Source organism: Gopherus flavomarginatus, chromosome 17 (assembly GCF_025201925.1).
Source record: "Gopherus flavomarginatus isolate rGopFla2 chromosome 17, rGopFla2.mat.asm, whole genome shotgun sequence".
NCBI classification, from domain to species: domain Eukaryota; kingdom Metazoa; phylum Chordata; order Testudines; family Testudinidae; genus Gopherus; species Gopherus flavomarginatus.
In genome coordinates, this window is record NC_066633.1 from 14,044,291 (window position 1) to 14,067,563 (window position 23,273).

Here is a 23,273-nt window from a genome sequence, read left to right on the forward strand (position 1 = left end):
TGCATCACAGCGTGCAATCTGGTCTTTTGTATGTTTTAACCTTTACTATTCACATTTTACAGGAGAGACCAGCATTTCTCAAATTGGGGGTCCTAACCCAAAAGAGAGTTACGGGGGGTTGCAACATTATTTTAGAGGGATCATGGTATTGTCACCCTTACTTCTGCACTGCCTTCAGAGCTGGGAGGTCGGAGAGCAGCGTCTATTGGCTGGGTGACCAGCTGTGAAAGCAGCACCCCTCGCCTCACCAGCAGCACAGAAGTAAGGATGGCAATACTATGCCATGCCACCCTTACTTCTGCGCTGTTGCCTTCAAAGCTGGGCAGCCAGAGAGTGGCAGCTGCTGACTAAGGGCCCAGATCTGTGAGCAGCAGCACAGAAGGAAGGGTGGCAATACCAGACCATGCCATCCTTCTTTCTGTGCTGGTGCTGGCTGCCTTCAGAGCTGTGCTCCTGGTCAGCAGCTGCTGCTCTCCAGCTGCCCAGCTTTGAAGGCAGCGCTGCCACCAGCAGCAGTGCAGCACATAAGTAACGGTAGCAGTATCGCAATGCCCCTGCAATAATCTTGTGACCCCCACACAACTCCTTTTTGGATCAGGACCCCTACAATTATAACACCGTGAAATTTCAGATTAAAATAGCTGAAATCATGACATTTATAATTTTTAAAAATCCTATGACCGTGAAATTGACCAAAATGAACTGTGAATATGGTAGGGCCCTAATTATAATATTTATCAGCCTCCCAGGGATGCTTAACTCATTAGTGACCAACCTCACTAGATAAAAGGCTTTAAGAGACAGATTTTTTAAAGGAATTTAGGTGCCAAAAGATGAAGATATGTAGATAGATCTGAAAATCCCATGAGGAGTCCATCTACATCTTTAGGCACCCCGATACCTTTAAAAGTCTGACCCTAACTGCTGGTCTCCAAGTCTGGATAGTCTACTCAGGTCAACACTTGAACTATCAGCAGCAAAACAGCAGAAGTTAGTACATTAAGTCTGTGCATTAGGCTCTTGATTAGATAAAGTTATTTAAATTGAAGCCAAGCCCCTTGGCTAAAATTTGCTTATACATTTTTCTTTGTCAGGCAAAAAAAACAAACACACAAGTGTAATTTACCTTCAGAACTCCCCTGTGCGAATCCAAGGAAACAGGTAAAATATAAAACAGTCCAGAGAAAGAGTGATCCCCTAAAAATCAGAGAAGGGAAAAAAATCAGGTTTTTGTTACAATTTAAAAATATTTATAATATAAAACATTACTTAAATATGGCTGTTAAAGGCCAAAAAAATAAGCTTCATAGTGAACAAGGGCTCAGCCATGCATTTATTGACGTCAATGGGGGGTGTTGTCATTAACAACAATAGCTGGAGGATTAGACCCTCACAGCACAGAACTGACTGCTTGCTTCTTATTGGGACTTCATAACCAGAATCCTACTTGAGGGCCCAATCAAAAGCCCACTGAAGTCCATGGGAAATTGTCCATTGACTGCAACAGGCTTTGGATCAGGGCTTGAATCGGGACCAGAGCTATATGCAGGGATGTCAAGGGTGTCAGATCATCAGGCCTACAGAAAGGCCAAAGCTGTGTGTTCACTGCAGCACTGTCCAGTGTAGAATGCCAGAATGCACAGTGACACAGAAGCAATTCAAAATAAGGAGAAAGATGGACTTGACCAAAGTGTATGTATAAGGGGATGAGAGGATATACAGTAAGTGTCATTAAGTTCCCTTTGCATCTGAGTAAACAAAGTTTGAATCCTGCTGCTCTCACATTCATCTAGAACAAATTTTGTGACAAGCCCTATGTTGTTTAATTTATTTTCTTCTAAAGAAAGGATACAAAGAGAAGGGATAGTTTGTTAACCCTTTGGTACCCAGCACAGTTAGAGCACTACCATTAATTCATTTCTTATTAGTTCAATGTGTAGAGAAATCCTGCTTGCCAGTGGTAGATGTTAAGAAAATGCCAATAGGAGTAGCAGCATTCCAAGTTACGTGAGGCACTCTTCTGGAAGGTTGTGTTTCACACCTGTGAAGCTGCATTTGGTACCAGTGAAAGCACTAGCAGAGAGGGAAGCTATACCAGAAAGGTAGCAGAAACCACTCCTCAGCCCACAAATTGTTTGATCTGTATCAAAATAATGCAAAAGCATAAGATACTCCTTGGTTAAATTCACTCAGAACTATCTGTGGAAAGTTATGAGATTAAATTCTCTCATCTTCTAGAGGAGATTTAATAGCTAGATTGAAGTATCAAGGCCATTAGGCAGCTGGAGAAAGAGACAAAAATGTAAACTATATAAAATCCTCCACCAGAGAAAGAAAAAACATGGATCATTCATAAGTTGCTAGTACTACTTCATTTCAGTCAGACCAACATTATATCCAGGGTGGGAGTGGGATAAAGACATGAAATAGACCTATTCATAACTGGTGAATGAAAATAAAATTGCATATTTATTTCAGTATTTTAGTGTAGTGTTTCCCAGACGTTCTGGTTTCAGCTCTTGCACACAAAAAGCTTTGTAGAGGTATTTTATTAGGTTGGGTCTTTCCACCAGCTGTTGTAGAACACTGCAGCTCCATTGACTTCAGTGAAGTTATACAAATTTAAACCAGCCGCGGATCTGGCCTATTAACTTAAAGTAGAGAAATCCATGCATGAACCCCACTGCTTATTAGGTTTTAAAACCTGACTAAAAAAAGCACTGGAACAATCCCACACCATCAGGGAAATTAATCTGATGGACTAAATTGTTATTTTGCAGTCTCCTTGCTCCTGATTCCAGACTTCACCTCTCAGGTGTAGGAGGGACCCCAGGGCTGCTCTAACTTATTCCCACATCATAAAGGTCCCCAGGCACCACCCAACAACTCAGAACAGCTAAATAATGCATCCCAGCCACCCTTCTTGCTGCACCATTACACTGGCCACATACGACCGAGGGAACCCTCCCTGCCCCAGTGGAATTCCTGGCTGCTTCCTGGTCCCTTTATGCCACAGGCGTGATGTAAAAAGACCAGAACTCAGCTCGGACCCCCGACTCTCATTTCTGTGACCCAACAAACAGACAAAAACAACCGTCTATTAGAACTCGGATGCGGCTTAGTTCTTTTGTGTTGAGCATGGGCTGCAAATTCACAGCTATTGCTACATGCAATAGCAGAGCTTTAAAAAGGGCCTTAGTCGGGGGTGAGGGGTGTTTCCTCAATAGGAAAAAAAAGCACATTGTTCTTAACTTGCATTCGCTAACTTGTGGTAATTAAAATGAGGTAAAATCCTAGTGAAAACAAGGCAGTTTGTAGCTTTCACACACTAGCAGGTTGAGTTAGAGAGCACCCAGGGTTTACTACAACCTGCTAAGTAGCGTTAAGACTGCAAAATGCCTTGGTCTTCACTCATATTTTACCTTTTCTTTGATTCCATGTGCTAGTTCACATGAATGAAGAGCACCTTTTTCCTAGTGAGAAAGGCCTCTGTGTCTATACACAGCATGGATGTTTTTATAGTACCAAACAACCCTATGAATCTGTCATCAGTTGAGTCACCCCCCAAAATGTACCAAGTTAAAGCCCATTATTTTTAATAAAGAAGGCAGTGAGGACAGGAAAATCCCCATAATTTGCTTCTAGATTTCCTGTTGACCAACAAGCAAGGGGAACAAGCAAGGCGAAAATCTAGCACACGATTCTGTTGCACAGACACTGACTGGGCAGTAAAAGAGATGGATTCACAGCACAGGCTCCAGCTGGCACTGGACACACTGCTGCTCTCCTCAGACAGCCAATGCAGTACAAGATTGGAATGAGGACAAGTGCCAGAACACTGAAGAAAAACACTTTGGCAAAATATACCAGCTTAATGGAAAAAGTGAATGCTGCTTCCAAATGGCAGACCTGTGTCTGATGGGGCTGTTAATTATTGCAGGTTTTTTATAACGTGAGCTCTTTTTCCGTTACAACTCTATACAGTGACAGGGTTGCATAAGCGATTTGAGTAGCAGTAAGCAAGGGAGAGTTTTCTCCTTATATAGAGCTTGCAGATCTATCTATTCCTTTATCTCTGCTCCATTCCATCATTAGTGATTTTCAGAGTCACCCATAATAGTACCCCTCTATGGGTGTGTATATGCATGCATCACAGCAAGAACAAATATCTCCAGCAAGCTCAATTAGTTCCTGCAAACCCTCAGAGACTCCAGGTGAAACCCACCATAAGACCTATCCACCACAAAAGCCCTGCGTTCAAGACCAAGAAGGTGCCCTTCCAGTCTCTCCATGGGGTGACTTCCATTCAGTGCTAGCCCCAATGAATTCAGTGGAGCTACTGATTTGCAGAATGGACTGTAGGAGCAAACCCACAGACTTCAGCCTTCACAGTCAGGCAACTTCTAGTGAAGTTTAAAGATCAAACTTCTGAAAGCAACAAGTTGATGGGCCCCTAGGGCCAAGAGAGTCATCAGTCCTCTCTCTCTGTGGTCTGTATAGAATCTCCCCTGCTGATAATACCCACGTGTGTCATGTACAATGCACTTACCTCAAGGGCAAAAATAAAAACATCCTGAGAATGTTTGATGGCTATCACTTCTTACCGTGCATTCACTATATTTTGCAACATATAGCAATGCACTGATTCAGTGATGACAAAGCCACTGCTAAAAAGAATCATCTTATCTTGGACTAATCACTCAGGAGTGCCTTCCTCTGCACTAAGGACAAAAATGGAATCTGGCTGCTGAGAACTGCTCTTCAAAAAGACTAATGAATGTTTCCTGCTATGAGGTCTGACAGTGTTTCTGAGAGGTGAACACATACAGATCCTGCCCAAGACCCTAAATCCTAAACACAGCACCACGGCTGAGATTTTCAGAGACACCTAACCCATTTGGATACTCAGTTCCCAATAGAAACTGAAAAATCTCAGCCTACGAGTACAGACTTTAAACTGGCCCACGAAACAAAATACAAAATGTGAACAAAAATCAGTTTCCCCACTATACTCAGTGACAGTCTTTTTATTTCGTGTCTGTACAGCACCTAGAACAGCAGGGCCCTCATCCACACCTGGGGTTCAAAGGTGCTATCTCAACACTGTTGCTGCTAATACTTACCTACTCAGACCCAAGCTCCAGCTGCCTGGTCAGATTTCATCATCCACAACTGAAGCAATAGTTCAATGTCTAGAGGTGCGAGTAATGCAATAACGCCTAGAATATCGAACTCTGGTCCTTGACAAATCAAAAGCCTCTCCTCACCTTTATCATACATCTATCAGAAAGAAACTGTGTTCCCTTCTTGGGATCCTAAGGGATACATATGTTGCTTTATGAATGACGCCTCACATTGTTCTTTGACAGAATCCTGTCCTGCAGCACTGACCTCTTATTTATTTACACAATGCCAATCAGAGCATCCAGGTGCTATAGCAAAATTCCACTTGCCCAAGGCAAGTAACTTTTCTGAGAGGGGAGTCAAATAACATCAATTTTTGATCCCAGTCATCAACAACTGTCATCATAAGAGGCAGTAGGCAGATTTTGTGCCCAGATTGTTTTCACGATAACTTCAAAAGACTGGAAACCGGGGAGTTGACCTAGAAGCAGTCACTCAGCTGCAAGTGAGTGAAAAAGGAAAGCTGTCTCTAGTAACAGCCCTTAGTAGCTTTTAAGCAAAGAACAGATAAGAATGTGCACTTCTGGAATGCTAAGTACTTATCGCACCAGATTTTAAGATGAGAACTGAAAACTCATTGCAAGTGTAGCCTGAAAGAAAGGGAAAAAAACACATGCCCTAAGACATCAGCTAAGATGTACGTGAATTTTGGCAGCACTTTGCAGGGAATACCAAGCTAAATGGTTTGGAACACTGTCTTTACAACATTTCTGGGTAAGAATAGTGTGAGGTTGAAATATAGCCAGACTCAACTTCATCCTGGGGGATGATTATGAGACATTGTTTTCCCATGATTGGGTGTCGGGAGTGTGACAATTTAGAATGTGTACATACACACACACACACACACACACACACACACACACACACACCATTGTCATCAAGTTTCCCAGGGTCTCTCTCTCTCAACTTCGGCCAATTCTAATCTTAATTCAGGATGAAAATGCAATTAGCACTGTGTCGATGGAGCACTCACACACAGCTTTGGAAACATCTGTCTGACTACCATGGACCAAAAAACTGCTGCTTCTTTGAGGAGGTGGCTCCTGGCAACACCAGAGTGACTCAACAGAGCAGGATGAAAGAGTAGAGTCATTCACATGGGGTGGGACCTCTGACACTGGCAACAGCAATACAGTAGCACGTAGCATTACAAAGATGCTTTGCTTTCATAAAAGCCTAGCATAAGCCATGCAGAAAGACGGTATGGCATGGGTTCTTTAGACAACTCTAATTTAAAGCCCAATTTAAATACCTTACACTTACACAGTAACTTTCACTGGGGTGGAAAGTGGCAGATACATAGTAGACAGACAACGGAGAGGAAATTTCAACCAAGACTCCCCCTTTCTTACAGTATAGGATCTCTAGTGTCCATGTGTGGATACAGAAGTCCTGTGTGGATACAAAATTAGTATCCACATCCAATTCACGATATCCGCAGATTAGCAGGGCTCTACATGTAGAGCACACACAGAACCTAATTTTCTGAGGTCATATCCAAAAGACTAAAGCTGAAGAACTAAGTTGACTCTGATGGGATTTGCATCACTTTTTCTAATATACTATATTTCAAATCTAATACTTTAAACCACTGAGCCATCCTTCCTGACAAGTAGCTGGGATTTGCACATCCTTAAAAATAGGACAAACACCTGCTTCTCTGAGTTTTGAGCCATGGATGCATTCTATGAATCAAAGTGGAATAAACAGTTGATTTTCTTCAGTAAACAGCAGTTCATAGATTCCAAGACCTGAAAGGGACCATTGAGAACATCAACCAGGCGTACTCAGAGATCTTCCGCGGGTATATTAACTGATCTAGATATTTGCCTAGTTTTACAATAGGCTACATAAAAAGCACTAGCGAAGATATTACAAACTAAACTTTTGTACAGATAATGACTTGTTTATACTGCTCTATATACTATGCATTGTAATGTAAGTACAATATTTATATTACAATTTATTTATTTTATAATTATATGGTAAAAATGAGCCAGGATGCCCGGGGAGGGGGGGCAAATGGGGCAATGTGCCTCAGGCCCTGGGCCCCACAGGGGCCCCGTGAGCCACTCTGGGTTTTGGCAGCATGCGCTGCCCAGTGAGTACAAGCGCCGCAAGCGGCGGGGGAAAAAAACAAAAAACCAAAAAGCTGCAAATCAGCAGCACTTAGGCTGCTCCACTGCCACTGCTTTATTCTTCTGCAGCGGGTTCTTCCCTCCGAGAAGGACCGCCACCGAAGACCCAGCCCTGCCCCAGGCCCCCTGAATCCTCTGGGCAGCCCTGAAAATGAGAAAATAAGCAATTTTTCAGTATTAGCATGCTGTGACACTTTTAGGTCTGATTTTGTAAGCAAGTAGTTTTTAAGTGAGGTGAAACTTGGGGGTATGTAAGACAAATCGGTCTCCTGAAACAGGTACAGTAATCTGGAAAGGTTGCGAGCCAGTTTTAGAAAAACATCCAATCTTGAGTTATGTATTGCCAGTGAGGGAGAATCCACCACAACCCTTGGTAAATTGCTCTAATTGTTAATAACCCTCTTGGTCAAAAATGTACACCTTATTTTCAGTCTGAATTTGTCTAGCTTCAGCTTCCAGCCATCGGCTCATGCTATACCTTTCACTGCTATACTGAAGATCCTATTATTAAACATTTTGTTCCCCATGTCAATTATAGGTACTTATAGACTGTAATTGAGTCACCCGTTCACCTTCTCCTTGTTAAGCTAAATACATTAAGCTCTGTGAGTCTCTCACTATAAGGCACATTTTCTAATCCTTCAATCATTCGTGAGACTCTTCTCTGAATTCGTTCCAGTTTTTCAACATGTTTCTTGAATTGTGGGCACCAGAACTAGACACAGAATTCCAGCAGCAGTCGCCCCAGTGCCAAATATGGATATAAAATAACCTCTCTACTCCTACGTGAGATTCCCCTGTTTATGCATCCCAGCTTCACATTAGCTCTTTTGGCCACAGCGTCAGACTGGAAGCTCACATTCAGCTGATTATCCACCATAGCCCCCAAATCTTTTTCACAGTCACTGCTTCCCAGGATAGAGTCCTCCATGCTGTAAGTATGGCCGCTGTTCTTTGTTCCTGGATGCATACATTTACATTTAGCTGTATTAAAACCACATATGATTTGTCCGCATCTCATTTACCAAGTGATCCAGATTGTTCTGAATAAGCACCCTGGCCTCTTCATTTTTTACTTCTCCAATTTTTGTGTCATCTGCAAGTTCTATCAGATGACGATTTCATGTTTTCTTGCAGGTCATTGATAAGAATCTTACATAGTGTAGGTCCAATGTGACCTCACTGGAAACACACCCACTTGATAGCGATTCCCCAATTACATTTGGAGACATCGGTTAGTCAGTTGTTAATTTTACATCAAATGGATTAAAATGGCACACACAATTCTCATTTTTTTAATCAAAGTGTCATGCAGTACCAAGTCAACCACCTTACAGAAGTCTAAATACATTATGTCAGCACTATTACTTTTATCAAACTTTTAATCTCATTAAAAGTATCAAATTAGTTTGACAAGATCTATTTCCATGTTGATTTGCATTAATTACACTGCCCTTTTTAAATTTTTTATCAATCAATCCCCTTATCAGCCACTCCATTATCCTGCACAGCATCAATGTCAGGCTGACAGGCTGTAATTACCCCTGTCATCCCACTTACACTTTTTAAAAAAACTGGCACAATATTCAGTTCTCTTTCAGTCCTCTGGAATTCCCCGTGTCTCATTACTAAAAACCAACATTAATGGTACAGCGAGTTCTTCAGCCAACTCTTTTAAAACTCTTGGATGCAAGTTATCTGGACCTGCTGAGTTAGGGGGATTGTCTCTTTTTGCGGCTACAATGTATTTTGAAGCAGGAAGTAGGGCAGATATAGATACAATTCAATTCTTTCTGTGAAGCAGGCCTAAAGGTTAACCTGTGGATGATGGTGGAGAGAGTAATCTTATAAAATGTGCAGAAGACACCAAGCTGGTGGGCTTGCAAGCACTTTGGAGAACTGGATTAGAATTCCCAATGACCTTGACCATTAGAGAATTGGTCTGAACGCAATAAAATTAAATTAAATTAAAGACAAGTGCAAAGTACTACGCTTAAGGAAAAACTGAAATGCAAAATACAAAATGGGAAATAACTGGCTAGAGAATAGTACTTCAAAAACAGATCTGTGGGTTATAGTGGATCATGAACTGAAGATGCTATTGAGAAAAAGACAAATGTCATTCTGGTGTGTATGAACAAGAGTGTTGTTTGTAACCTGAAAGAGGTAATTGTTCCACTCTGCTTGACATTGGTGAGGCCTCTGCTGGAGCACTGCATCTGGTTTTGGGCACCACACTTTAAGAAAGATGTGGACAAATTGGAGAGTCCAGTAGAGAGCAACAAAAATGATAAAACGTTTAGAAAACATAATGTATAAACAGCGAAGAATCCTGTGGCACCTTATAGACTAACAGATGTTTTGGAGCATGAGCTTTCGTGGGTGAATACCCACTTCTTCAGATGCATGTGGTGGAAGTATCCAGGGGCAGGTATATATATGCTAGCAAGCAAGCTAGAGATAACGAAGTCAGTTCAATCAGGGAGGATGAGGCCCTGTTCTAGTAGCTGAGGAGTGAAATCCAAGAGAGGAGAAACTGGTTCTGTAGTTGGCAAGCCATTCACAGTCTTTGTTCAATCCTGAGCTGATGGTGTCAAATTTGCAGATGAACTGAAGCTCAGCAGTTTCTCTTTGAAGTCTGGTCCTGAAGTTTTTTTGCTGCAGGATGGCCACCTTAAGGTCTGCTATAGTGTGGCCAGGGAGGTTGAAGTGCTCTCCTACAGGTTTTTGTATATTGCCATTCCTAATGTCTGATTTGTGTCCATTTATCCTTTTCCGTAGAGACTGTCCAGTTTGGCCGATGTACATAGCAGAGGGGCATTGCTGGCATATGATGGCGTGTATTACATTGGTGGATGTGCAGGTGAATGAACCAGTGATGGTGTGGCTGATCTGGTTAGGTCCTGTGATGGTGTCGCTGGTGTAGATATGTGGGCAGAGTTGGCATCAAGGTTTGTTGCATGGATTGGTTCCTGAGCTAGAGTTATTATGGTGCGGTGTGCAGTTACTGGTGAGAATATGTTTCAAGTTGGCAGGTTGTCTGTGGGCAAGGACTGGCCTGCCACCCAAGGCCTGTGAAAGTGTGGGATCATTGTCCAGGATGGGTTGTAGATCCTTGATGATGCGTTGGAGGGGTTTTAGCTGGGGGCTGTATGTGATGGCCAGTGGAGTCCTGTTGGTTTCTTTCTTGGGTTTGTCTTGCAGTAGGAGGCTTCTGGGTACACGTCTGGCTCTGTTGATCTGTTTCCTTCTTTCCATAATAACTCTAGCTCAGGAACCAATCCATGCAACAAACTCGATGCCAACTCTGCCCACATATCTACACCAGCGACACCATCACAGGACCTAACCAGATCAGCCACACCATCACTGGTTCATTAACCTGCACATCCACCAATGTAATATACGCCATCATATGCCAGCAATGCCCCTCTGCTATGTACATCGGCCAAACTGGACAGTCTCTACGGAAAAGGATAAATGGACACAAATCAGACATTAGGAATGGCAATATACAAAAACCTGCAGGAGAACACTTAAACCTCCCTGGCCACACTATAGCAGACCTTAAGGTGGCCATCCTGCAGCAAAAAAACTTCAGGACCAGACTTCAAAGAGAAACTGCTGAGCTTCAGTTCATCTGCAAATTTGACACCATCAGCTCAGGATTGAACAAAAGACTGTGAATGGCTTGCCAACTACAGAACCAGTTTCTCCTCTCTTGGTTTTCACACCTCAGCTACTAGAACAGGGCCTCATCCTCCCTGATTGAACTGACCTCGTTATCTCTAGCTTGCTTGCTAGCATATATATACCTGCCCCTAGATATTTCCACCACATGCATCTGAAGAAGTGGGTATTCACCCACGAAAGCTCATGCTCCAAAACATCTGTTAGTCTATAAGGTGCCACAGGATTCTTTGCTGCTTTTACAGATCCAGACTAACATGGCTACCCCTCTGATACGTGATGTATAAAGAAAGGTTGAAATAACTGGGTCTGTACAGTGCAGAAAAGATTAAGAGGGAGACGTAAGAGTTTTCAAATATGTAAAAGGCTGTTATAAAGAGGGTGGTGATCAATTGTTCTTCATGTCCGCTGAGGGCAGGTCAAGAAGTAATCAGCTAAGATTGAAGCAATGGAGATTTTGGTAAAATATCAGGGAAAACTTTCTAATTTAAGGATAGTGAAACACTGGAACAGGTTACCTAGGGAGGTTGAGGAATCCCTGCCATTGCTGCTTTTTAAGAACAGGTTAGACAAACACGTCAGTATACTTAATTCATTAATATTTAATCTAGTTCTCTTCCTTTGAGTTCCTTTTGCTGAAGATCTGGCTCCCCACTCACTAAATTGAGGACAAGACATTAGTTTGTTATGACTCAAATGCTGTTTAGAGGACCAGCAACAGCATTTTACCCTTGGGCTCCTCTTTGATCAGTATCATTATCTGCCTGGTTGTTGACCTTGCTTTTGTGTGCAGTGACAACACTCAATAAGCTCATTGCTCTTGTGTTCTCAGTTATGCAATTGGAGCCCTTTAAAAAAAAAAGTGCTAAGCATGTTCTGTCACCAAACATCTATTTTGTTCTTCCTACAAGCCTCTTTGCAGTCTTTGATTTTGTGAATGGGGTTTGGCAAAGGCTCACAGAATTCCCATTTGTTTTCATTGTCATCTAAATAAAAGTCTGTCATTTCTTTTTGTGACCCCAATACATTTAGCCTGTTGGGGGGCAAGGGTGTACAGTGTCTTTTTTTGCCTTTGGACAGGGAATCTCCCTTTAGATACTGCATTTCTACAGCCCTTGTCATCATAGTGTTTGAGCACCTCTCAACCATTATGGATAACCTCAGTAGGAGGTAGGGAAGCCTCCCTTCCAACCACTTTTTACATGTAGGGAACGAAGGCAGAGGGTAGATTAAGGGATTTGCCCAAGGTGACAGCAAATGATTGGCAGAGCTGGAAACTGAACCCAGATCTTTGTAACCCTAGTCCTGTACCCTATCCATTAGGCAATGTTTCCTACCCCCAGGATACCACACTACTTGGTATGGTATAAGAATCTACAGAGCTAGATCTTATGCTTTCCTGATTGTCCCCAACTGTCCAGTGCATATGTACAACACAGGGTCAGCTGGTCGTCTCCGTGTTGTTTGGTTTGTCCTGTGGTGCCATGATCTATCATGGAATTGCCTACAGAGAGTGAAGGGGGTAGTAATTTCCTGTTACAGACAAACTGGCACCCAAAATGATCTTTCTAGCTTTCCTTAAAAAAAAAAAAAAAAGCATTACAGTCTGCCTTGTTGGTAGCCAGCATTGCAGATGAATGCTGTGCATCAGTCTTGAGGTAGGTAGGCACATGAAGGGCCAAAGTATGTGAACATGTACAACGAAGCATGTTTCTAGGATGCCAATGCAGAAGTGCTGGGATACAGAACAGGCACACTGAAGAGGCCTCCAGAAACGTTAGGCTACCTCCTACATTGTCATTAGCTGGCACCTGTGCAGCATGGATCCAAGCAAACACATGTAGCTGTGGCTGAAGAAGACCATGAAGTTTCTGTCGCCCTGATGTATTCAATCAATCAGCAGCAGAGTGCAGAAACCTGCTCTCCAGCCTGCAAGGGCCTGCATACATTGAAAAGACACCGCAATAAATCACTGATGAGAGGTCACTAAGTTCTCAAATTTCCTTATGTCCACATGGTTGTATAGGCTGGGATGAGGCTGTTAGCTCTCTCAGTGCGTTCAACACTTATTTCACCCTACCACAGGCAGTAACTGCTGGCTCAGTCAATCCAGTCTAAATCCATCCTGCGTTGTATGCTTCACCTTTGGAAATCACCCCCTGCTGCCAGCAATGGTTGTGGCCACACTGGGATAGGTGCATCAGGAGTATGACAATGCACTGATACAATCACACCATGTGTGAATGCGCCAAAATGGTTCCATTATAAGCAGCATTGCTGGGTGAATGCACTAGACCAATGGCTCATGTACCGTCTTCTTTAAAAAAAATTGTTGTGAAGTGGATGGAGGGAACATCAAACTCACATACTGCCCAAGATTCAGGTACCACTGTTTGAGAAGCCCTGCACTAAACCATTTCGGGGATGAGCAACTATTGAATGCAAAATGTCCTGCCCTGGTGTGGAAATAGGCACGCTCAAGAGGAATGGGATGCTTACTAAGACTAGAGGCCTTAAGACGTACATCCAGCTGCTGAAATGGCATATTTTACAGTCACAGCCTTCTGGGAGCAAATATCAACATAAACAGAACAAAACAAAAAGGTCAGGGGATAACATGAAGGGTGGCAAGCAACCTCTGCTAAAGAGAGAAAGAATGAGCAACATGCTTATCAGCAACACCCTTGCAAGGTATTTAACTAAAGGAAACCATTATTCTGGGAGAATCAGACATCTGAAGAACTAGTGTAAGAAGTATATTCAGCAAGCTACCATGCTGTACTCTCCTCCCTTAGTTGCAGCTTCTTGCTGCACTAACTGCTTCCTCAGCCGGATTTGCATGCTCCTTGGGATTTGAAGCCTGTCTCTCCTCATGACAGGTACAGTAATGGTGTGCTAACCTGTCATGCCTAAAAGCTGGTGCTCAGTAAGGTGACCATACCCCGCCAAACCTCTCATATATCTCTGAGCCTTCTCCCTTTGCTTTAGTGCCTTCAGTCAGTCTTCCCTGCCCCTCTCTCCCCTCCTGTGTTTCCACCTTTGACAGATGGATCAGAGTCAGACTCTCCCATCCACAGGCTGTTAGACCCAGGCAGGTGTTTCTCTAAAGAGTACACCTAGCATTCACAAGGTGTGACTGGGAGGAAGACTGAAAAGCCTGGGCAAAAAGGGAACAGTCCAATTCAGTCTTTGTGTATATCATCACACAAGGGAGAGTTAGCCCCAGTCTTCCCTGTGGAGGAAGCACCCATCTCTCCACACAGTTACACACACACAGCCTACAAGGAGGCAGCCCACTCTTTAGAAGTCACATCCAAGTTGCAAGCTGCATGTAGCCAAGCGAGCTGGGCATGGCACCAAGGGGGAGTGGGGGTGCAAAAATGCCTCCCCAGCCCCCTCTCCCATCTCAGACACCCCATATAAGTCTGGCTGGAAACACAAGGAGATGCACACAAGGCTTCCAAACTGCCAGGGGAAAAGAACCCCAGCACTTCAAGGGAGTATCTGTAAATCATCATCACATCCGACAGCGCGCAAGCCTCGGCTTAACCCTTCGCTGGGCCAGAAGGTGTAGAAAGGAGACACAGGGGGTTTGTTACTGAACCTCGGCGGGAAAGTAACCCCCCCCCCTCCCCGCCACACACAACGTTTCTAAGCGAAGCTCTGATCCATTTTCTGCAGCCCCTTAGTGAGGTTTTTTGGGGGGAGGGGGAGTCAGAGAAGAGAGAGGAAGCCCTGGGTATAAGGCTCTGCACACTTAAATGGGGGAAGGGACAGAGGCTCTCGTTCCCAGCAAGGGCTGAAAGCTGTTCCCACTAGTGTCTGCGGGGGGAGGAGGGGGCAGGGATTAATACATTTCTGCATTTGTCGCGGATACATTCTCCCCCCCCACACACGTTTCCAAGACGGGGGCTCCCTCCCTTCCCCTACCTACCCCCCCCCCCCCATGAAAAGAACAGGGTCTGAGGAAGCCACCCCTCATTCTCGTCCTTTGCTCCCCAGCTCCGGTCCCTCCTGGCCGCTTTCCTCCCCTCTGTGGTAGCGTGGCCTCCGCTCTCCCAGCCCCTTCTCCTCTACAGCCTGGCAGTTTTCACATCGTCCCCTGGCCAGAGCAGGAATGTCTCCCCCACCCCATCCCAAGCCACCCGCGAGCCGAGCGCTGCTCTTTACCGTGCAAACGTCCCTCTCTTTCTCGGCTCGCTCCCCCAGGCCCCCCATTATATGAGGGCCCCCCTCCCCAAGTTGTCCGTCCCCCATCTCAGGGAGAGTTAGGAGTTTTTACTCACCCCCTGGCTGCTGCTGCTGTTGCTCTGAGTCTGGAGACCGGCTCTGATTCCGGCTCCATCACGTTTAGTGCATTGTTTCTTTCGGGCAAGTTTTGCAGCGATCCATCAGAAAAAGGGGAAAAGGTTGGTTTGTGGGTGCATCCTTCCCAGGAGCTCAGCTCTCTGTCTCTCTAAGGGGCTCAGCTGTGCCAAAGACACCCCCTGGCCCGCACGGCCAACTCCTTCCCTCCTTCTCTTCTGGGTCCTTTTGCTTACACAGAGCTTTTAATCCCATTTAACTCCCTCTCGGCAGACTGCAGTTACCTTGGGAAAAAGGAGAGAGAGGAACAAAGTACAAGCTAGGAAAAGAATGTGGCCCATGGTCGCCGTATTTCTTGCCTTTTTTTTTTCCTCCTCCTCCTCACTATTAATGTAACTTCTATGATCTCTTATTTCCAAAGTCCTGGGTTGGAAGTGTTTTTTTTTCTCGGAGCTGTAACTTGTTTGTTTGCGTGGTGGTTATCATAATTATTTTTATTTGCAATGCAGATGTGCTTCCCAGCCCCCACGAACTCTTCTCTGGACTTAGAGAAAGGAGGGAAAAAGGCAGATTTTGAGAAATGAAAATTATTTAAGGATGTTTCTGCTGCCTCTCTCTGCTGCCCTCCTCTGTAACACTGAAGTGAAGCACTTAAAATACATACACACACATATATATATATATATATATATCAGCCAGAAGAGCTCAAGACAAATCAACCGACCCCACCAGCCTATCCCAGGAGAAAATAAATAAAGAAACTCCATTTAAACCCCTCGCTGGCCTGCAGAGGGAAATTAACAAAGTTTACATTCAAACCCATCACTTCATCTTTCAGCAGGAATGGAAAACCTGAAAAGAAAACCTCTGGCAGGACTGACCCACAAGTTGCCTCAACTGTTCTCACCATCTGATGGCAAAGTCAAAGGTACTTTAAAGATTTTTCTTTTGCTGGGTGCTTTGAAGAGGCAGTTTAGATTGTGCAGATGACTGAGGGCCCTAAGCAAGAAAGGGACCACTATCCCCTCTTCTCTTTCTGTGTTTTCTGCTTTTTGAACAGGCAAGCTGATATAACAGGTGATTGGAATGCAAGGAGCTTTTGCCTCTCCACACTATCTCACACACCCTTTTTTACCCATACTAAAGCACAAAATACAGAGCGTAGGAATTGATGTCATTCTTACCTAGGATCTCTTTAGAAATTAGAGAGTCACAAGTCATCATTCCAAAGCTTTGTATAATTAGAAAAGAAAAGAAACTTGAAGTGATTCTGTGCATATAAAGCAGACAACTGAGTGATCTCAAAGGCACTACCTTCTCCAGCTGTAAGAGATCAACCTTCCAATTACTGCTAGCGAAGTATGAATCACTCTCCCAAATTCCCATGTATAGACCTAGGTTAGTGTTCCAGACATGCATTTTGTCAAACATGTGTAACAGAAAAAAAAAATCCCAACAACCCCAGTCAGTTCAACAGGGCAGGCAAAAAAATCACTTGAGTGGGAAGGGTGGAAGGATGGGAGTGGGAGATTGGCTGTTAGATTCACTGCAACACAGGTGGTTTGCATAGAAATTAGATCCCTTACTAGTTAAAACTACAATGTGTCAGAGTCAGACACTTTAAGAAGCTGTTTTCTGCTTGGATTCCCTAAGCCTCAGTTTACCAGCTCATTGGATTATTGTTCCTTTCCCTGATCCACTCCCCTCTTCAAATTGTCTCCCTCCCCACCCCCTCCACCCGTTGCTTTTCTGTCTTTGACACTTACTTTGTGGTAAGGTAAGAGGCTGTGCAATCTCTCCTTCCAGCCCCTAAATTCATTTGTATTCATTTGTTCCAGCAACTTAAAGAAAAAAATCAGAATCAGAATTTTTTTTTTTAAATCACACCATGACTCCTGAGCTGAGGGCCAGACAGCACCGAGCGCCTCCTTGGGTGATTGGCCCTGACAGGTCAAAACCTTCCTGGCAAGTTTCTGTTCCCCTAAATTCAACAGATAATCCTGTCCCAGGATTGTTGCAGACAGATTTTCCCAGAGCTGCTTCTCTGTTGGTGGCTCATGAATGCTGCTGTGGGTCAGCGAGGAGGATGGTTTAGGAGCAGGCGCTGGCCTTGAAGGGACATAGAGTTTAGAAGCCTTCTGATGTGAAGAGAAGTGGAAATTATAAAAGACTGCCCTTGTCCTTCTTAAATAGCTGCAGCCAGGGACTCTGCCTTGGCTCAAGTGCACCAGGTGTCCGATTTCAGCAAACATTCAGCTAATGAGCCAGGATCCAGCCTCCAGGGGGCAGGGTCCACACTGCACTGAAACATACAAAGGAACCTACTGAGGAAGGCTGGACACAGAGTATCACTCAGGGACACAGTGACATCCCAAAAGGGAAAGGGGTTAGGGGGATACTCACACCGAGGGGAGAGAGACAGAGGAGGACTGGGAAGGGAAGGATAAAGGGCATGCAGCAGGAAGCTAGAGAGAACTGGACACAAAATAATACTAAAAATAAAACACCTATTTATTATCAAAGGCTGACAGGATGACATGACCCCCTGCACCACAAGGTTTACAATGCAAGAGCCAGGTCCTGCGACATGCTCTTCACTGAATGGGAGTCAAGGGCAGTCTGCACCTCACCAGATCAGATATTAAATGGTTTTGGGTTTCCAGTGTGAGACCTGAGCCTGATTTATAAGAGCATCCCAAACAGCAATGGAAGTCAGTGGCAGCTGTGGATGCTCAATTCCTCTGAAGGTCACACCCAAGACAAGTCAAGTTGGGATGGGCACCCAAACTCAAGGCACACACATTAGAGGCCGCTCTTGAAAATCTGGCTGCAAGTGAGATTGACATTAAACCACCTTAAGTACTTGGATGCAAAGCCATAAACAATAATATATATGCATATAAGTCAGAAAATTCAAAGGACCAAGTTCTGTGAACCTTTCTTGAGCAATGGGAGTCTTGTTTGAATAAAGATCTCAAAATCTGGTCCAAAATTATGGTTTCCACCATAACTCAGCCCCCTTTGTACATAAAATATATGTTCTATTATTGTATATGCTGAGCACTTTTCTTCTGTAATATATGTATGCAATCTGGCTGAGTTACAGTTGCTTCTAGGAACTATGGCTTTGTATCACCTCACTTCTATGGGGTGTAAAGTCTCATCCATAACTTTGCTCTGAAGTGTTTGCATTTAATTTCTTTGTTTGTTTTAAGAGAAGGCTCGAAGCAACCAAAAGTGGAAACAAGCTCATTATATTCAGTTATTTCAGTGACAGATTCAGATTATCTCACATTTCATTGTTCTCTCACACAGAAGGCAGAGGAGAGTATATGAAAGGCATATGAGTAAGAGCAATGTACAGACTTCTAAATGTGTACACACATATCTAGGTAATTGATACCACATGAGCAATTCAGGACCTGACCCTTTGCAATCTGCTTTTCCCAGAAAGCCCCAAAGCTCATGCAGCAACCCACTGAAGTCATGGGAGCAAGGGTCTAACTGAAGATCAGCTTGCAGGATTGGACCTTAATCACTAAGGGAAAATGATATATTTGGTCAGTCTTAAAATGCAACACACACTTTTCTTCTTTCTGCCCCTATAACTGCACATCCCCTGCAAGACCAGCCAACATTAACTTTACCAAACTTTCCTTCCCCAAAAATCCATCAGCGTGAAGAGCAATGGTGATGCTTTTCAGTACAGTGCTATAATATAGCAAAGAAAAACAACAGAGCAAAGGTTAAAGAAAGGTGGAGGTAGAAACTTATGCATAGATCTCACTGGCACATTAACAACACAGCAGTTCCCAGTTCTTTGGAGACACAGCAGTTTCTCTAGGACCTATAATGAAATAGACTTGGGACACAATCTTGCAAATGCTTCCTCACATGCTTCTCTTAATCACATGAATAGTCACATAAAAGCAAGCTAAGCACATAGATAAGCATTTGTAGGATGTGGACATGGATGCAATCACAGTATTGTCATCTTAAAAGTAGAGAGGTAGATTAGCTTAGATAAAATAAGCCCCAGTACCATGTCAGCAATACCTACTGACAACGAAACAGAGATTCAGAATTTAGACTTTCTTCATAAAGGCAGAAGCTGCAAAATAGTACGAATAGAAATAACTTCAGATTTTTTTTTAAACCAAATTTCAATAGAAGTCATTACAAAAAAGTTAAAATAATGCAGGTATTGCTATTTCAGATCCATCAGCATAGTGGCATTGCATGAGAAATTGAAACTCAACAAAAACAAAACTGAAGTTTACCATTCTAGGTTCATTACTTAGCCAAACTGAGAAATGAAGAAATCACCACCACCACACATACACACACCAAAATAAAGAAAAGTGCATTGGATTTTTATCTTTTTTAAAAATCTATTTAAATAATCTAAGGACTTATCCATAAGGATTTTTTAATACAAGAGATTTTAACCTTGCAGAAAATGTGCCTTACAAAAAAAACAGTATGTAATCATTACTAGTTGAATACATATAGTATTTAAAATATTTGTCCATATTTAATTGGCTTCCAGGAGAATCAGAACCTATCTGTCCTTTGGATCCATAACTTGGAATCTGCTTAAGTATCAAGACTTTTATTAAAATCGTTTCACAGCCTTGCTTTTCATGTAGACCAAGTGAGAAAAAGCCCAGGAGTGACAGGAAAATGTGCATTACAGCTGTGCTGTACAACTGACAGTATCTGACTTGAAGCAAAAGTTGAATTCCAGAAGCTAACCTGGACTTGCCCTCCTCCAGTTTGGCTTGATCCTAACATTCTCATTGAATCACAGTACATTTTTACCTGAGCCAGTCATCTTAGTACAAGTTCTGAAAGGCATCTTGAATCACTTTTACTGACCCCAAAATTCACAGATATGTTTAGATCTAATTTATCTAAGTGCCTTATTCAGATTTAAAGTTCCAACAAGACCAGGCAAAGGGCATAGGCAGCCTGAAATCTGAAGCGCAGGAAAGGCCTGTGGCATGTATCAGACCACAAAAGAAGGTGAGCTGAAATACAGAGCCTTTCACCTCCTCTTGGTTGATGATTCATATCCAGCCCAGGTTGGTAGACATCTAAATTTGTTTCTCTATTGACTTTAAGTTGTTTGGTGGCTTATATGACATTGAAATTATTCTGGTCTACATCATAAAAAGCTACCACCATGGAGGTTAACCAAATCCTTCCCCAATTTATCCATCATGCCCAGTACCCTGCAATGAGCCATGCATGAGCAGACCCCTGCACATGTGCAGAGCACTGCTGAAGTTACTGCGGGCTCTACCTGGGCTCAGCTCATTACAGGATCAAGGTTTGAGTGACGGCAGAATTTGGGTTCTGATGTCACATTTTAGCACCTTCCTTCCTTCTTTTCCAATTTCAGTCATGACATCATATTATTCAGGGACTTGTATTCGCTGAAGAATTAAGAACAAAACATTTCTTCTGTTGTATTTTTGAAACATTTATATGCCAAGCATCACTGTTGGGCTCCTCTAGTGATTCAAGGAACTGTTATGTGCTACTAGTATATCTCTCATTAATAGTTCATCAGCAACAAGCTTTATGGTACAGGAGCTGCACAGTAAGCTAGGAAGCCATGTATGGATCACAGCTACTGTCTGGTGGGGTTTTTTCTTCTTCAGCGGCCATCTTTATAAATTCCACCCCATTTTGTGCCCTCCGGTTTGCTTGGCAATACAGCAGACTAGTGGTGACATGTTTGAACTCATGCAGCCATTTGATGTGAAATGTTTTAAATTCTTTGCTGGAACAATAAAAGCCATTGTTCTTTGACCACTGCTGCTGAGATGCCATGCCTGGCAAGGATGGACTGTGTATGCATTCCTGTTACCCCATCACATTGGGCTGGACAACATGACAGGAGGCTGGAATAATGGTTAGTTATTAACCTAGGCCTTGTCCATGGAATGAAATAAATCATAGTGCAGTGAAGCAAATTCAAGCCTACCTTTTCTATGGGAGTGCAGGTGGCTGCTCAGGCCTCTATTGTATTCTTCGATTGTTATGCAAAAGCGATGAATTGCAATTTCATGGGTCATGAGCTGGCTGTAACATGTGTTGTCCCACCCGTACTACAAACAAGAAACGCATTATTAGACAGACATCCCAAACCATGGCAGACCACAGCACACTAGTACACTTAGATGTGTCATGTAGGCAGGCCCTAGACATCTCAGTTCCTAGATGTTCTTAAGTGTCTTTATTCAGGGGTTCACCTCACAGACACAATGTCTGCTTGCAGCAGTATTCCTTTCCGTTAGACTCATTTGGTTGGATATCTGTTTCTAAGATGGGTCTTGGGCTTCTTCCAATGGCTTACACTATTGGGAAATACTGGGGAGCGCCACTGTTAGCAGCAACGTCCTCCAAATATGATGTTACATTAGGCTTTCCTGCCCTTCTTTGGCAGTTGGCAGACTACGATGATCCTGCATAACTTCTAGAAATGAACAGAAGATTGCCACTGCCAACTTTCCCCTCTCTTAATAAAATAAACTTTAATATGCCACACTGCTGCTCATGAAAAGCAATAATTCTTCTTCCCTAGTCCTGCAGTTGTGCTTGATCAATGCACTAATATATGAGCAAATACCAGCAGGGACATTTGACTGTATGTCAAATGACTGGAGTTTGTTCATGACACTCTGCGTTGGTGGAGACATAACTAAGCACTGTCCCAATTTTATTGTTCAAGTAAAATGCTCTTTTGCTACAAAAAACAAGCATCTGTTCTCCCCCTAGCAGTACTGCCCCAAGAGCAACCTCACCTTTGGAGATCTTCAAAGTTACTTGGATCTTTTCTTTGGAAAAGACAATATCAGCCCAGGCTTACTGATCAAAATATGTTTCTGTACTGTAAAGGGAGACTAGTGGCGTTACACTTCCTACTGTATTATGTGCTGAATGCTTTAAAAGCACCACTGTAGAAGAGGGATAAGATGTAAATCCTCATAATCACATTAAAGCACAATATAATTATATGTATTGTCTCCCTGTTTGCAGCATTGTCTGTTTTGTTTTACAAAAGCAACGCAAAAATTAGTGAATTTGTGAACCCCCTCTTTGGAATACTACAGCAGAAATGGAAGAACAAAAACTTACTCAGTAGCTATGACATAGTAGTTGCTAGCTTTGTCTTTATTAACATTAGCCCTGTGCTCTATTCTGTAATTTAAGTTTTGATCATCTTACATTTTGTTGTATGACGGTTTTTTGTTTTAAGTGTACGACAATAATAATAATGGTTATTAAACATTTATACTGAGTTAGTGCCTAAATGCCATAATCAGGTTGAGACCCATTGTGCTCGGTACTGTACAATCACACAATACGCGAGAGTCCCTGCCTTGAAGAATTTACCATCTAATCAAAACGAAATCTGAAGATTATGAAGACAGTTTGCTGCTAGTTTAAGCCATTGGTGAGTGTGTGCTACAGGTGCCCCTTTGTTCCTGATCCACAGAGGATAAGAATTGTTACAGCACAAACTAGAGAGCTTTAGTTCAAGCTCTAGCAGCTCATGCTTTTAGTTCTGGAGATCCCTAGTTCAGTCCCTGGCATGTTGGCCAAAAGAGTGAACATCACTCTAGCTGTAAAACAGTATGGTGTTGAGACCAACCTAGCTATGTCCTTTCAAAGATACTGGAATTGGAAACTGCAAGATTCTCTCTGAAGAATCAGGCTGCAAAGTCCGAGAACTAGGTAATTATGCTCACTGCCAGCCAACTAGTGCACATGCAATGGAGTCAATGGGGTTGCACCAGCACAGAGATCAGTGCAAAATCTTGGTCATAGTGAGAGTCTATGGCCTGATCTAATGTCCACTGAAGTCAATGGAAGGACTCCCGCCACCTTCAATGGGTTGATTGGAGCCTTACTGAACTGCTCAAAAGCATCAAAAGGTATACA

At 43.1% G+C, this 23,273-nt stretch overlaps 1 protein-coding gene across 4 annotated transcripts in view; it reads right to left on the minus strand.

Moving 5' to 3' along the window:
• COL27A1 (collagen type XXVII alpha 1 chain) overlaps positions 1 to 15,836 on the minus strand; it is a 225,736-nt gene extending 209,900 nt beyond the window's left edge. For all 4 annotated transcript variants that reach the window (XM_050926920.1, XM_050926919.1, XM_050926917.1 and 1 more), the window contains exons 1-2: positions 15,302 to 15,836; positions 1,127 to 1,197 (exon numbers count right to left, since the gene is read on the minus strand). In XM_050926920.1, the coding sequence (XP_050782877.1) occupies positions 1,127 to 1,197; positions 15,302 to 15,360 (130 nt within the window). In that variant the 5' untranslated portion in view covers positions 15,361 to 15,836. The remainder of the gene's footprint in view (positions 1 to 1,126; positions 1,198 to 15,301) is intronic.
• Positions 15,837 to 23,273: the final 7,437 nt, after the last annotated feature.